Source organism: Ictalurus punctatus, chromosome 3 (assembly GCF_001660625.3).
Source record: "Ictalurus punctatus breed USDA103 chromosome 3, Coco_2.0, whole genome shotgun sequence".
Taxonomy (NCBI): domain Eukaryota; kingdom Metazoa; phylum Chordata; class Actinopteri; order Siluriformes; family Ictaluridae; genus Ictalurus; species Ictalurus punctatus.
The window spans coordinates 30,163,550-30,178,679 of NC_030418.2; the positions used below are offsets into that span (position 1 = coordinate 30,163,550).

At 41.1% G+C, this 15,130-nt stretch overlaps 1 protein-coding gene across 2 annotated transcripts in view; it reads right to left on the reverse strand.

Moving 5' to 3' along the window:
- papss1 (3'-phosphoadenosine 5'-phosphosulfate synthase 1) overlaps positions 1 to 15,130 on the reverse strand; it is a 34,400-nt gene that overhangs the window by 13,764 nt on the left and 5,506 nt on the right. For both annotated transcript variants that reach the window (XM_017463308.3, XM_053679874.1), the window contains exons 3-8: positions 14,855 to 15,090; positions 12,052 to 12,190; positions 10,703 to 10,821; positions 10,086 to 10,199; positions 6,609 to 6,720; positions 2,871 to 3,076 (exon numbers count right to left, since the gene is read on the reverse strand). In XM_017463308.3, coding sequence (XP_017318797.1) covers positions 2,871 to 3,076; positions 6,609 to 6,720; positions 10,086 to 10,199; positions 10,703 to 10,821; positions 12,052 to 12,190; positions 14,855 to 15,090 — 926 coding nt within the window. The remainder of the gene's footprint in view (positions 1 to 2,870; positions 3,077 to 6,608; positions 6,721 to 10,085; positions 10,200 to 10,702; positions 10,822 to 12,051; positions 12,191 to 14,854; positions 15,091 to 15,130) is intronic.

Genomic DNA, 15,130 nt, shown 5'->3' on the forward strand with positions numbered 1-15,130 from the left:
CACACGGTCCAATAACCATCAGTACAGTCATGCAGCAATGTCAAACAGATCTGAGGAATGTCTAACAGTAAGGCGTGGACACATTCTTCTGCCAGACCACAGAACCGTGATACAGTTCAACCACGGATTATTAAACACCAGGCCAAACGTTATAACTACAATTTGCACTAATTTAATTTTGAGATATTAACAAACAATCACTTTCGTTTAAACAGGAGGAGAGCGAGCTGGTGCCAGGCCTGCCCTCTCAGTGCCAGTGAAATTCAGCAGAGCCACATTTTCTCCGTTACGGCACCTAAAATCACCTCCATGCACATTCCAGCGCAGTCGCACAGTGCCAAAGCAAAGCTCTGGGACTGAAAAATCATTATATTTTCACTAGTTTGATACTGCCATTAATACAAGCCTCACCGGTCTTGTGAATCTCTCTGAAGCAGACGGGTCGCTGATCTTCTCCACTGGTGCCACCTTTTCTTTTTTTTTTTTTGCTTGAGAAGCATTCGAATCTACCTGAGCCCCTTGTCCTCGCTCCCAGATGGAAATAATTGTTCAGTATTTACCCAGATATATTTAGAGGAGGAAGGTGAGACGGGTGAAAGCGGAGGAGTGAGGGATCTGGCTTAGTGCTATGTAAATAGAATGCTGAGTGAGATTTCCAAGCAAAACAGATGTGTGAAATGGAGGAAGGTAGGGGATAAGAGGATTACGAGTGTATGAGCACAGAATGAGGGCACAGTAGGTATGCCTCCTATCAGAATGAAAAAGATGTCATTACTGGCTACAGCAAAAGTTTACTGTAAATATGACAACGTTGAGTAGGGTTGAGAGAACGACTCTCACAGTGGCCTTAGAACATGGAAAAAAAAAAATCACATCCGGACCATTAACACAGCATCAAAACCAGTCTCCCATCCATCCAGTTTCTGTACCGCTTATCCTACACAGGGTCTCAGGGGAGCCTGGAGTCCATCCCGGGGACTCGGGGGACACCCTGGACGGGGTGCCAACCCATCACAGGGCACTATCTACAGACAGTTTAGATATGTCAATTAGCCTACAACGCATGTCTTTGGACAGGAAACCGGAGAACCTGGAACCCTGAAGAATGGGAAGAACATGCAAACGCATACACTGGGCGGAGGCATGAATCGAACCCACAACCCCAGAGGTGTCAGGTAAACGTACTAACCACCTGCTGCCCACCATGAGTCTCCCAAAGTGTCTAAATCAATATCTTGATAATGTGCTGTTTTTAAAAAAACATTCAATCGAATAACAATACATGCTGAAGTCTTTTATTCCTCTTAAACCACTGCAACTACCCAATTACTACAGCTTCGTATCATTAAAGAACAATACATTGTACTTTTATCCATTTATATTTACATTTAATGTTGTGGAACAGCCATGAAACAACAGCGAGCTCGTCATGTTACCGCGAAACAGGGACGCACAATAAGTCAGCGAATCTTGAAGATTTTCTCACGACCGAAAACGTTTCTTCTGACTGCTACAAAGTGCTGGCAACGGAGACTCCTTCCATAAATGCTATATAAATGTTTCCTCACAGAATACTTCACCACCTAAACATGTTTTTTAATCTGCTTATGTGGAGGGTCTGCCATACAAGTCCCTGTGCAAATTGTTACTACTATTCGTGCATTAATCTTTACCCGTCATATGAATTCCAGCCATCACTACTGCCCGAGTTTCTGCTACAGAAAACTAACCGACACCTTCTAACCAACCAGAATGGAGAATTCAACATCACCGTGGTAAAATGCTGAGATAAGACCTGCCCTTTAATTCGGTCAAAGCAAAAGGTGTGCAGCTGAACGCGTAGCATCGACCAAAGGAAATTTCCTTTCTTCAGTAACTTTACATTTTTGCCAGTGGTTCCAGATGAAAAAGAGAAAGAAAAGATGGCTCCTCTATCACTGAAGAATAGAAGAATCTATGGAAGAATAGATGAACACTCTCCTAATACTCCTCAGTGTAACATACTGGAAAGTTTTAAACATGGCCTGGTCTTTTACCAGTCTTCAGCTGTCCAGTTTTGATGAGCCTGGGCTCACTGCAGCCTCAGATTCCTGTTCTTGGCTGATAGGACTGGATCCTGACGTGTTCTTCTGCTGTTAGAGCCGATCTCCTTCAAGCTTTCAGTGCGTTCTGAGATGATTTTCTGCTCACCATGGTTGTAAAGAGTAGCTACTTAACCGTTAATGTTTATTAATTAACTATATGTTAAGTTAATTATGGCCATTCTCCACTGACCTCTCTAACCTGCAGACCTGCTTCTCATGGGAGGGTTTTTTTTTTGTGCGCCATTCTGTGTAAACTCCAGAGACTATTGTGGGTGAAAATCCATCACGAAAGCTCCAGGAAATACTCAAACCAGCCCATCTGGAACCGACATCTACGCCACAGTAAAAGTCACAGAGATCGCATTTCTTACGCATTCTGAGGTTTTTATGTGAACATTGGCTGAAGCTCTTGACCTGCATCTGCATAATTGCATACGCTGCACTGCTGCCACATGATTGACGGATTGCATAATTGCAGGAATGAGCAGGGGTGCACGTATCACTATTACAGTGGCCTGCGAGTGTATACCTGAAATGTATATTTTACAAATACACACTACAGTGTACTGTATCTGTACAACAATTTACCACTGTATCTGTGTATCAGTTTACTCCCTTAGCCCTTATGTCTTCTACATTGATGCTGATTCTGATGTGTAATTTTCATTAGATAAGATCCAATTACTCTACACAACGCTATGCCAGATTGACCTGTTGTTATCGGATATGTGCTGTCTTGTCTGTAAACGCAAGTGCTGCAGTCGATGCCGTGTGAACCGTCCTGACCTTGATGTAGGGGTGGTCCTTGCAGGTGGTGCCCCACTGGCGGGCACAGCGCTCCTCCTTGCGGTGCTCGTAGAACTCGGGGTTGCGGAGGATTGCCACGCGCCGGCCACTGTAGACCAGCGCCACCGCCGTGCAGCCGTCTAGACGCTCCTTGTCTGCGCCGGAGACGGGCAGGACCACCGGCACGGACAAGTTAATAACTCCGCCTGTGGAAAGAGGGTGAAGGTCAAGCGCTCGCCTCGTACATCAGCAGCACACGGTAAGATCCGGTGCTGTGAAAAAGCCCCAAGAGGTAAAGGTAGGTACGGTTACGGATAAGCAGGAGGGCGGTTGGGGGGGTACCTTTATTTGAGGATTGAACGTGAAGGCTAGGGTAGCTTATATGAAGGGCTGGGATGCTAATATTTTGGCTGATTCATTGACCTCTATATCTTGAATGAATCAGCATGAGGTGGGGAAATTTTTAAAAGTGGGGAAAAATTTTTTAATAAAATGGCCCTGAGGATCCTCAGTAGAGCTGCCCTCTGCCTTCACAAAGTAGCTAAAGCAGCTGGTTCCTAAAAGACAAAAACCTCTGAGCATCCCGGCACTGGCCAAGCAGCACACACACACACACACACACACCTCTCCACTCATCCTGGCTTTTCCAAAAGCTCACTCAAGGAGCAGGCTGAAATCATAAATGCCGAGCAAAGGACGATCAATCATATGAAGCTGGAGGTTTTACAAAGCAGGAAAAGCAATCAAAAAAAAATAAGTTGAAAAATAAAGATGTCAGCTGTTGATAAAAAATGAGCGATGAAAAAGTAGGAGGAGAAAGCCAAAGTTTTCGCTGAGCTATTGTGCAACAGTGATATGAAATAACGGTGCCTGGGAACGATATGGAGGGATGGTCAATACGAGAAGACAATATTATCACAATAAATAATTACAAAACCCTTTTCTAAGAATATTATGAATATTATTAGTACTTCTACATCAACACCTACGCTCAATTCAATTCGATTTTATTTTATTATTATGGAAATGGTCACAAAGCAGCTTTTCAGAAATATACCAATTCAAGATATATATTTTAAATGGATAAATTTACCCCTAATGAGAAAGCCAGAGGTAATGGTGGCAAGGGAAGAACTCCCTGAGAAGCCTTGAGAGGAACCAGACTCAAAAGGAGACCGGATTTCCGTTCTAGAACTGTATACTATATAGTCAAAAAGTGCGTAACTGTATAATGAGCTTCCTGGTTATAGTTTTCGCATGCAGTTATCCACTGTTCACTAAACTGCACTGTTACACAACTAAGAAGCACTCAGTAGGATGTTAAAACTTGCTCGCTGTTGTTTCATACTATGGTTCTGTAGGTGGTAAGTGCACTAGATTTAATTTCAGCAAAACTAAACATTGTCAAATATAACGTGTAGTCGAAACATCAGTAACTATTGTGATGTGATACCTTGGCCATATTTCCCACTCAGAAATATACAGATGACCAAAAAACAATCCTAAAAGAAATTTATATCCAAAGGTAACTGTGCATGTGTGTGTGTGTGTGTGTGTGTTGGTGAATGCTGGAACACTTGGCAACCCGATGCACAGCAAAAGGATCAACGTTTTTGGAGCAATAAAATTAAATTGACTCTTTTTTGGAAACTTAAACTGGACGTGATGAATTGTTGTAATTACACAGCTTTATAAATGAAAGAAACAGATTACCGCCTAAAGCCCCTCAGCATATCTGCAGTTCCCATAATGAAAAAGAAAAAGAAGAAGAAGAAAAAAAAAAAGAAAAGAAGAAAAAAAAAAGAACACAACGTTCCTTTTTATTTCGCCTCAAATACGTTTCAAGAACTCACAAAGCTCCGGATGCAAAAGAACAATGTGACTCAGGCCTGAAGGGAAAGAATGTGAGACTTGAGTTTCCAGTCCTAATTCACTTTTATACTGCGTTTAATGCAATTTGCTTCAAGTTGCTCACTTCCCTCCGCTCTGACCACCTCACATAACCACTGAGTGAAGACCATTCTAAAGAGTGTGTGTGTATACAGCTTATCAACAGCGCCCTCTAGTGCTACGCTTTAGTCACAGTGCACTTGTGGAAAGATTTATTCATTTCATCAGTCTGTGAAAGTAGGCTTGTGCTGAAATTCAGATATTGGATATTCGGTATACCTGCACAACTCCGAGTGTGATGCTGCTTTTATACTACAGTTCTAGAAACAAAAAAGGAATATCAATTATTTCCGACACAATATGGTCAAAGCTACTCACTTTTATAGCACGTCAGCTAGCTCACTAGTTCTCATTAAAGGTGCTTATGGTGAAACTGGCGTCTCTTCTTCCTTTTCATCTTCATCTGACGAGCTTTCGTATTTTAAGCCAAAAGTTATATTCCTGAAAATTATCGCTTGAGATGATGTTGCTAATACTACCGTAGTAACAGTTTCGAACTAGGAAGTGGAATTTCACGTTGCGAACACAGACGATTGAAGTGATACAGTGGAATACACTAGTGTGGTTATAGGAATTATAGGCACTCTTAAAACGCTGCTCGTTCAATAAAATGAATCAGTCCGTACAGGATTTCATGTAGGTTTTGCTTTTGCTGCACCTTTTTCTAAATTTGCGATACAACTTGCAGCGTTTTTTTTTTTTTTTTTTGGGGGGGGGGGGGGGGGGGGGGGGTTGGGTTTGAGAAAAACTACTTAAATTGGCGAAATAGCAATTGTATGAAATAGTTTTGTACAGTCTTTTACAATGATGTTTGGGGGTAAACGAGACCTTGGACGGCTGTGGTTCAGGTGGTAGTACGGGTTGTCCACTAATCATAGGGTTGGTGGTTCAATTACCGGCCCACATGAGTCCACATACCGAAGTGTCCTTGGGCAAGACATTGAACCCCAAGTTGCTCCTGATGGCAAGGTAGCGCCTTGTATCACAGCTTTGCTATCATTGGTGTGTGAGTGTGTGTGAATGGGTGAATGAGAACCAGTGTAAAGCACTTTGAATAAAAGCGCTATATAAGTACACCATTTACCATTTGGCTGTATTCATGTTCAATGCACGTGAATCGAAGAAAGCTTTAGCTGAAAGCCTGTCGTGAAGACGGAGCACAAAGCGTCTTGGCCCGAATCTGAAGAAATCTGTCCATAAAGTGAAAAACCGCAAGCTCCTCCGAATATTGCAAAGTTTGCTTGAGTTTGCGTTCATTTCTGCGATCGCAAAATCCTGTAGGGACTGAATCGTGGGCCTTAACCAAACGTTGTCTAAACAGGATTATACCATGGTGCTGTGAATTCTCACATTTGATTGGTCAAAAAGTGTTGGGACAGAGGACTTTGTGCGTTGCGATTTCTCAGTAACATGACAAGTTGTGTATTGTTTTTTTTTTCTTATTGGCTTTAAGAGAGAGAAAAAGACAGGCTGGTGAAGGATCGAATGATTAGAGCTTCTATATACTTTTAAAAGCACGACATGTCATTCTTTAATGATTTAATGAATAAAAAATTGTCCTTGGTGAAAAAATTGCTGTGGTACAAAAAGAACACAGTGCGGTTGTTGAAAAATAATCAACTTCGACATCATAAAAGGAACTCCCACTCCATGGCAGGCCACATCACAACAACAATAACAGCGCACTCCATTGTTTTAATCCTTACTTAAAGCAGATGCTCACAGCTGCCACTACGGCCTGAACCAAAATCAGATGTGGCTAAACAGGAGTTCAGACAAACGGCTTACCATCGAGCAGGCAGTCAAAGTGCAGGCACTGGAGGTACTCCCTCTCTCGCATGAAGCCGTTGAGTGGAGTGGCCCAGCCCTCAGCCAGCACCTGAACCCACTGCATGTCCACCTAAAAGCACAACAGCATAAATGAGCAAAGCAGCAGCATAGCAGAATTCTCTACATCTCAAACATCACATTAAAACATTAAAACACCCCTCAGGAAATTTGAACAGGTTTCCCCATCAGGCTTGGCGGTTAAGGCTCTGGGTTACTGATCGGAAGGTCGGGGGTTCAAGCCCCAGCACTGGCAAGCTGCACTGTTGGGCCCTTGAGCAAGACCCTTAACCCTCTCTGCTCCAGAGGCGCTGTATCATGGCTGACCCTGCGCTCTGACCCCAACTTCCTGACATGCTGGGGTATGCGAAGAAAACAATTTCACTGTGCTGTAATGTACACATGACTAATAAAGACTCATTATCGTTATCCTAATATAACCTGAAACTTGAGAGATTTTTCATGTCTGATGTTCGCTTCCCTCACTGGAAATGAGCTTCACTGTACCTACAAGTCAAATGTAGCTTGGAAGTAGCTATGAAAGTCACCCAAATTTGTAAACTGTATATATTTGTCCAGTTTAGAAGTCATCAAACTAACAGATACATAATTCTATAAAGCGTCTATAAACATGAACAAACCTTTAGTCTGTATCGTAATGCTGTAACATTATGTGGACAGCTAATAACTCAGACAACCAGAAGAACTTTTTTTTCTTAGCGCGATTTGGCAAGCTCATTTCCCAAGGGCTGAAGAGGAACAGAACAGGAAGTTAAGCGTATGATAATACACGTTAGTGTTCCGCTTTTAACTCACCCAAGGGATTTCCCCTATTTTGAACATTTGCCTAAAAATATGATTACATAGATTAATGACGTTGATTGAAGCAAGGATATGAAGATTTGGACGCTACAGTGGTGCTCATAAGTTTGCATACCCCTTGCAGAATCTGTGAAATGTTAATGATTGAAAAAACAAGAGGAGTCATTAAAATTGCATGTTGTTTTCTATTTAGTTCTGCCCTGAATAAGTTTTTTCACATAACAGATGTTTACATATAATGCACAAGACACAATACTAACAGAATTTACACAAATGAACCAGTTCAAAAGTTTACACACGCTCGATTATTAATAACGTGTGTCGTTACCTGGATGATCAGCGACTGTGTTTATGTTTTGTGAGAGTTGTTCATGAGTACCTTGTTTGTCCTGAGCAGTTAAAATGCCCAGTGTTCTTCAGAAAAATCCTCCAGCTACTGCACATTCTTAGCTTTTCTAGCATCTTCTTCATATTTGAGCCCTTTCCATCAGCGGCTATATGATGTAAATGATGTAATGATGTAAATCTTTTCTGGATGATAAAAATGCTTCAGCTTCACCAGAAGCAAGATGCTTGAAGAATCAGGAGACGAAGAACCAGGGTATACTCAAAGAGATGGTTTATTATGCACGCAAAGACACCCTTGGCACTACAGCATTTCGTAGTCGTAATCTCTTAATCTTAGTCTAAACATAAGTTGGATACAGTTGGCTTTTATACTCATATGTACGTGCAAGCAACATACCCAAGGCTAGTTAAAGAAAACATCAAACAAAAGACAAAACACAAAAACACCTTGACAAAAACATAATCCAAGGACAGAAACCCAAAAACATCATGAGACTATGAGTAAGCAAAAATCACATTGAACTGATCTTAAATGATTGAATCATAATCATGGAAAATAAGGAAAAATATTTCACAAGATCCGTCTTTTCACACTGAGGACGACTGAGGGACTCGTACACAACTATTACAAAAAGGTGCAAACATTCACTGATGCTCAAGAAGGCAACACGATACATTAAGAGCCGGGAGGGGGGGGGTAAACTTTTGAGCAGGATGATTGGTGTAAATTGTTGTAATTTTGTCTTCTGGGAAACATGTACATATCTCATGTAGCTTCTGAAAGGCAGTACTAAATAAAAAAATTTAAAAAAAAGATCTTTAAACAAAATAATCTTTCGCATCAGTGAACATTTGCACCTTTTGTAATAGTCGTGTACGAGTCCCTCAGTTATCCTCAGTGTGATAAGATGGATCTCAACATCATATAGCCGCTGATGGAAAGGGCTCAAATATGCAGAAGATGCTGGAAAAGTAAAGGATGTGCAGGACCTGGAGGATTTTTCTGAAGAGCAGTGGGCAGTTTAACTGCTCAGGACAAACAATGGACTCAAGAACAACTCTCACAAAACATAAACACAGTCGATGATCACCCAGGTAACGACACACAGTATTAATAATCGAGTGTATGTAAACTTTTGAGCTGGTTCATTTGGGTAAATTCAATTATTATTGTGTCTTGAGGATTATACATAAACATCTGTTATGTAAAATAACTTACTCAGGACAGAACAAATAAAAAACAACATGCAATTTTTATTAGTAACATTTTACAGATTCCGGAAGGGGTGTGTAAATTTATGAGCACAACTGTATTTGTAGAAAAGACTTTTTCCTCAATCAGCTCCCTAGGTGATGAATCAGTATATCGTGTACACGTGTTCGGGCACTGGCAAGAACCCTGGCTCGCTACACACTGGGACACTGATGAGGCTGATGGTCTTTTCCGAGCTGAGAGGCTTCAGAAAATGTCATTTCTAGTAAGGGGACATAGAAAGATTCCTGGTTTTTGCAGTGCATTGTGGGAGATTTTAGGGCACGAATGTTCCAGTGAACTGGAAGGATTTTGCGATTGAGACAGCCCTTAAAACGGCCGACTCCCTGATCAATGTCCTGACTACTGAACTAGGGAGCTGACTGAGACGCACCCTTATTCTTTTTTTATTTCGTTTGTTATTTCTTAACTACATTAGACTCGTTCTTCCAGTGCAAAAAAGAGAGAGCATACGGCAGACACCACATTTGATTTTTCACCAAACCATCCATTTCAAATGAGCAAGCGTGAGAAGCTGTGACATGGCAACCATCAAAAATATCACAAATTTTGTTTTTGTGGAATTCACGCTGTATACTAATACTGCCTCTCAGTCTTTTTGCCACTCGGTGGGCGTGACCGCTGTGAGTTCCAGCTACAGTGACGTCACGTGCGTACCCTCTATAGATCAGACGTCGTCCGCTGGGGGACTCAGCAAAGTACTGCAGTGGATTAAACACTACTCAACCAATAAAAATAAGAAATACTGTAGCAGATCCTCTGTTGCGCCTTATCCGATCACACGCACAAACCGACAACGTAAACCGAATTTTGAAAGACGATTGGTTCAAATCTGTCAAAATTGGTAACGTGAGGCGCAGATCAGAAGCAAAACAAAACCACTACAAACTGATGGGTTGTATTCACAGCCATGAATTTACAATTTAGCATTAAAAGGCACTTGTGTACAAAGAAAGTGTGTGGGTGGTGTAGTGTGTAGTCTGTGTGTGTGTGACCTTTCCAATCTCAATAGCGGGCAGAGTCTCTGCATCGGCCTTAGCCAAGTCCAGTTTGTTCTCAGGCACGTAGAGCTCCTTCACCTCATAGGAAGCGTCGACGGGTACAATGTCCTTAAAGAAGACAGTAGGTTACTAGAAAAGGTTGGCATGCATTTTCTTTTCATGTAGAGATACTAACGTGTCTAACCATGATGACAAAATACTTGGCATCAGCTGCAATCAGCTCGTTACACCCAGGATTAACATTCTACTGCATTGCTGTATCGCAAAACCAACATTACTCATAATGATCTCACCCACAGATGGTAAACTCTACCATTTATGACTCTCATACTTAACTGACATGTTTACTGATCTGTTTGCTCTGTGGTACATTTACTGTTGTACTACAATAGCATGTGTTACATCTGATATTTGATTAAAATAAATAAATAAAGTAAAACAGCATGTGTTATGGGAAACTAATCAATGATGGGGTGGTGTGCTGGGGCCTGACATGTAGCAAAGTTGATTTATATGAGGCAGATACTAAGAATGACCGAAATCTTACTGTTCTTATCAAATGCAGTAATATGTAGCACTATATAGTGTATCAGCATGCTGTGTGAGCTCACTCTCTCCTGCAGAAGATCAAGCAGCTGCTGGATACACTCGTTCACACTGCAGGAATCAGTCTTCAGCACCAGCTCAGGAGCCTCGGGCTTCTCGTACTCCGAGTCGATTCCTGTGAACCCTACAACGACAACATAAACGCATGTAAGCTCGGTCAGTTATTTTAAAAAATGAATCAGTCTTTGACTGATATGAATCAGTCAGTAACTGGTATAAATCAGTTGGTGACAGCTATTGATCGGTCAATGACTGATATAAAAGCAATTAGTGAGAGGTATGAATCAGTCGGTATTGGCTATGAATCAGTTGATGACGGATTAGAATCCATTGGTGACTGTAATGAATCACTCTGTGATATGAGTCAATCAAATGAATCAATCAGCAACAGCTATGATCCAATCGGTGACTGGTACAAATCAGTTGGTTGGATGGTTACAAACCAAACTGTCTGTCTCTTTAGCACCAACTCACGAGCGTCAGGATTCTCATACACAGAGTTAATTCCTGTGAACCCTACAATGACAACAAATGCATATCATCTGAGTCACCAATCAGTAATGGATTTGAACTAAACAATCAGTGACCCTTATGAATCAATCGGTGATTCGTAACCCATCATTGATTGATTCATAACCATCGGTGATGGCTATGAACCATGTGGGCGATGACTAGGAATCAATCTGTGAAGGCTATGAATCAATCACTGATGCCTGCCAAGCAATCAGTAATGGCTAGGAATCAGCTACAGATATGAATCAGTCAGTGACGAAGTTCAAAGCACATCAACTTTGCAAATGAAATTACAAAGAAAAACATTTCCTTTGACGCAGGACTTATCAGAACAAATTCAGGTCTCATTAAAATGGATTGAAAGGACATGTTAAGGACAGCTGGAATAAAAGCACCTTTCAATTAAAAACATGTGGCAGTAATGGCGGAGATTCAAACCTCTGCAAATGAACAAATTTAAAAACAAAAAACAAGATACTTCCTCTAAGGTTGCAACGATAGCAATCTATACTTCACTTCCCGTTCTCTAAGTGTTACCACACTACATTGGAAATCTCACTTTTCATTTTCACACACTGGATAAGAAAGGAGGGGGCGTAAATTTCGCCTCAACGTGTTCGCCATGACAGCATTGTAATCATCTAAGCGTGCCAGGAGATTATTAGTAGTCACAAAAACTAAGCTCAAGACAGACATCAAATCTGGGGCACTAGGATGGCAATGCACCAGAAAGACCAAAAATAAACGTGATACCAGTGATATAAGAGTTCCCTGTACGTTTTCACATTTTTGATTTGACGCATTAACACATTCCAGATGATCATAACGAGCTGTCCTTCACCTCTGATCTCTCCAGCTCGGGCTCTCTTGTAAAGGCCTTTCACGTCTCTTTGCTCGCACACATCCAGCGGTGCATCCACAAATACTTCGAAGAACGGGAGGCCCGCTGCCTCGTGAATCTTTCTCGCGTTCAGGCGGTCCTGCACGGGAAGAGCACAAAAATACAATGCGAACTCAAAAGGAATAAGACCTAAACATAACAGGATAATCCGGCATTATGGAAGGGACATTTAAACTTGTACTGACGGTACCATACAAGCTTTACAAGCCTGGACAAGCTTTCTGGGAGAAAGAAACGAGTCTTTAAATGTGACACATGTTCACCAACAAGGATGTGTTTTACACCCTATTTTATTCTCTTATTATACGCAGCACATGGCCCTGCAACGTAGTTCAGCTACACAAAATGGAAGACTGGATCAAATACACAAAAGCTTGCAGAACCTGTCTCCTGAATTATGATTTCAGCCTAGTGCTTAATAGCTATGCTGGAAGACCTTGCTGTAACCCTCGATGAAGGTCTATTTTTGGATATTTAAATAAGATAAGAAATGAGAAACTAAAGATTAGCCTATTCCTGATATATTCCTGGCTGTACTGCTCTCTAAATGAGCTTTGTCTAGTTGAGAATGCAGCATGTGACGCTATAGAGCAACGTATTAACGTGTTCATGTCACATAATACAGACATACAACTTATCAGTTATAGGTGTGGTTTTGGGAGATGACATACTTTCATCTTTCAAAACTATTCTTCCCTGAGCACTGGCTATGTACCTAAATCTTTTTTAATAGCGGTTATCAAAGCCCTGATTAAAAAAAACCTGACCTCGGCCCTGGCTGTCCAATATCAAACTTCCCCTTTATCTCCAAGATCCTAGGAAAGGTGAAACAGTCCTTCATGGGCTTCACACACAGCTGCAAATTTAACAATGCACTTTGTTTATTCCAGACTGAACAGATAACAAATTTGTGGTTTTTAAGATTATATCTGCAACACAGGATGTCCGAAAAGTCAGGAACTAACGGGAATGTGTTGAGTAAATATGTCGATCTGAACAAAATCAGCAAAAACATGATATACTGGCTGAGAAAACGCATAGATCATGAGGGTGAATATGTAGAGCATGCAGTGTTGCTTGAAAAGTTTGTGAACCCTTTCGAATTTTCCATGTTTCTGCATCAATATGACCGAAAACATCATCAGATTTTCATACAAGTCCTCAAAATAGATAAAGGGAGCCCTATTAAGCAAATGAGACAAAAATATTATACTTGGTCATTTATTTATTGAGGAAAAGGATCCAATATTACATATCTGAGTGAGTGAGTGGCAAAAACATGTCAGCTTCTAGAATTAGCAGTTAATCTGAAGGTGAAATTAGAGTCTGGTGTTTTCAATCAATGGGATGAGTGAGTGACAATCAAGTGCATGATCCAGACCAAAGCGTGAGAATGTTTTTATATTAAGCGCTTCAAATAAACTTGTGAGTTATTAACGTGGCTCGTCATGTCAGATCCTGTGACAGATGCGTTTGCTGTTTAATGTGTTCCAGACGTGTTTTTTTCAGCACAGAAATGACGTTTTTAAATTTATATCCTTATCTGTAAATGTCCGAAATTCACGCCAGTATTTCCATTTTACGTAAAGCCTCATCCTGACAGCGAGCGTGTCTCCATTAATCTTCACTGAACAGGCGCAGGTCCGCGCATGCGCGTCAATCAAACAGCGCGTGATAGAAAGGAAGCTCGAAAACTCTGAAATATTCATTTTGATCAGATATGCTGTTTGATGCTATACTTAGAAACTAAAGTAATGGTGTTGTTTATGAGAGTGGTAACTGTAATGGGGTTAGAACATGCCATTGTATATAAAAGTGTCTTACATTTACAGTGAATGTGTGCATTACTGCAGAACATTCAACCTCTTACCAGTTAACACTTAGTTTTTCTTTTTTTTATAGCATTTTTAACATTGTCACGTCTCAAAGATGGTTGCGGAAGCAATCGCAGATTTTAAACGTTTTTATAAATAAACCAACAAAACACAAAAGATACTATGACTAATGCAAAACACTGTGGCAAGGACTAAACATACACTAACAGGACCAATACACGGTAACATGGACAACGGTAGTCTAAGACAAACGTAAGACAGAGAAGCAAACAATGGCTATATATAAGCGTGCACGTTAACAGAAACGTGATTCAGGTGCAGGTGGTCATGTGACATATTGTAGTACAGTGCAGTGGCTGATGGGAACTGAAGTTACCAGAGTTACCTCCTTGATATATGACATAGTGATTTAACTTCTGCTTTAAAGCTTATAAACAATCAGTTGTTTATTTGTTTTCAAAATATAATGTTAATATATTTTTTAAAATCCTTTGCACAATGTAGCATAGCCCGCATAGATATATTTAATACCTTTATCATAGCCTTCAATTTGCACAATGTTTGAAGAACAACATCTCGCAGAATGTGAAATAACGTTTTTTTTCGAAAAAATACAGAAGATAAAAACTGGCCTTTTAAACCCGACCAATCGATTAATCGAAGAAATAGTCGGCAGATTAATCGATTATCAAAATAATCGTTAGTTGCAGCCCTACTTGATAGCCATCGTGATAGTTGGAATCCATTGGCGACTCGTGATACTATCGCCAATCGTCCCAAGCTTAAAGTATATGCAACTTTACTCCCATTGATTCCTGTTTTTTCAGACACCCTGTTTTATCGACAACTCGTTTAGAAATTCATCTCACTCATATATGCAAACACACACAACTCCTACAATCTCTCACCCTGCTGTATGGGGAGATGAAGCTGGCGATGCACACGAGACCGGCATCGGCGAACAGCTTGGCCACCTCGGCTATACGGCGGATGTTCTCCTCTCGGTCTTCGGGGCTGAAGCCCAGGTTTTTGTTCAGGCCCTGTCTGATGTTGTCGCCATCCAGAGTGTAGCAGGGGATACCATGGCACACCAGGTGCTCCTCCAGAGCCATGCTGACCGTCGTCTTGCCTGCTCCAGACAGGCCTTTGGACAGACAGAGAGAATATTTACTACATACCCTGAA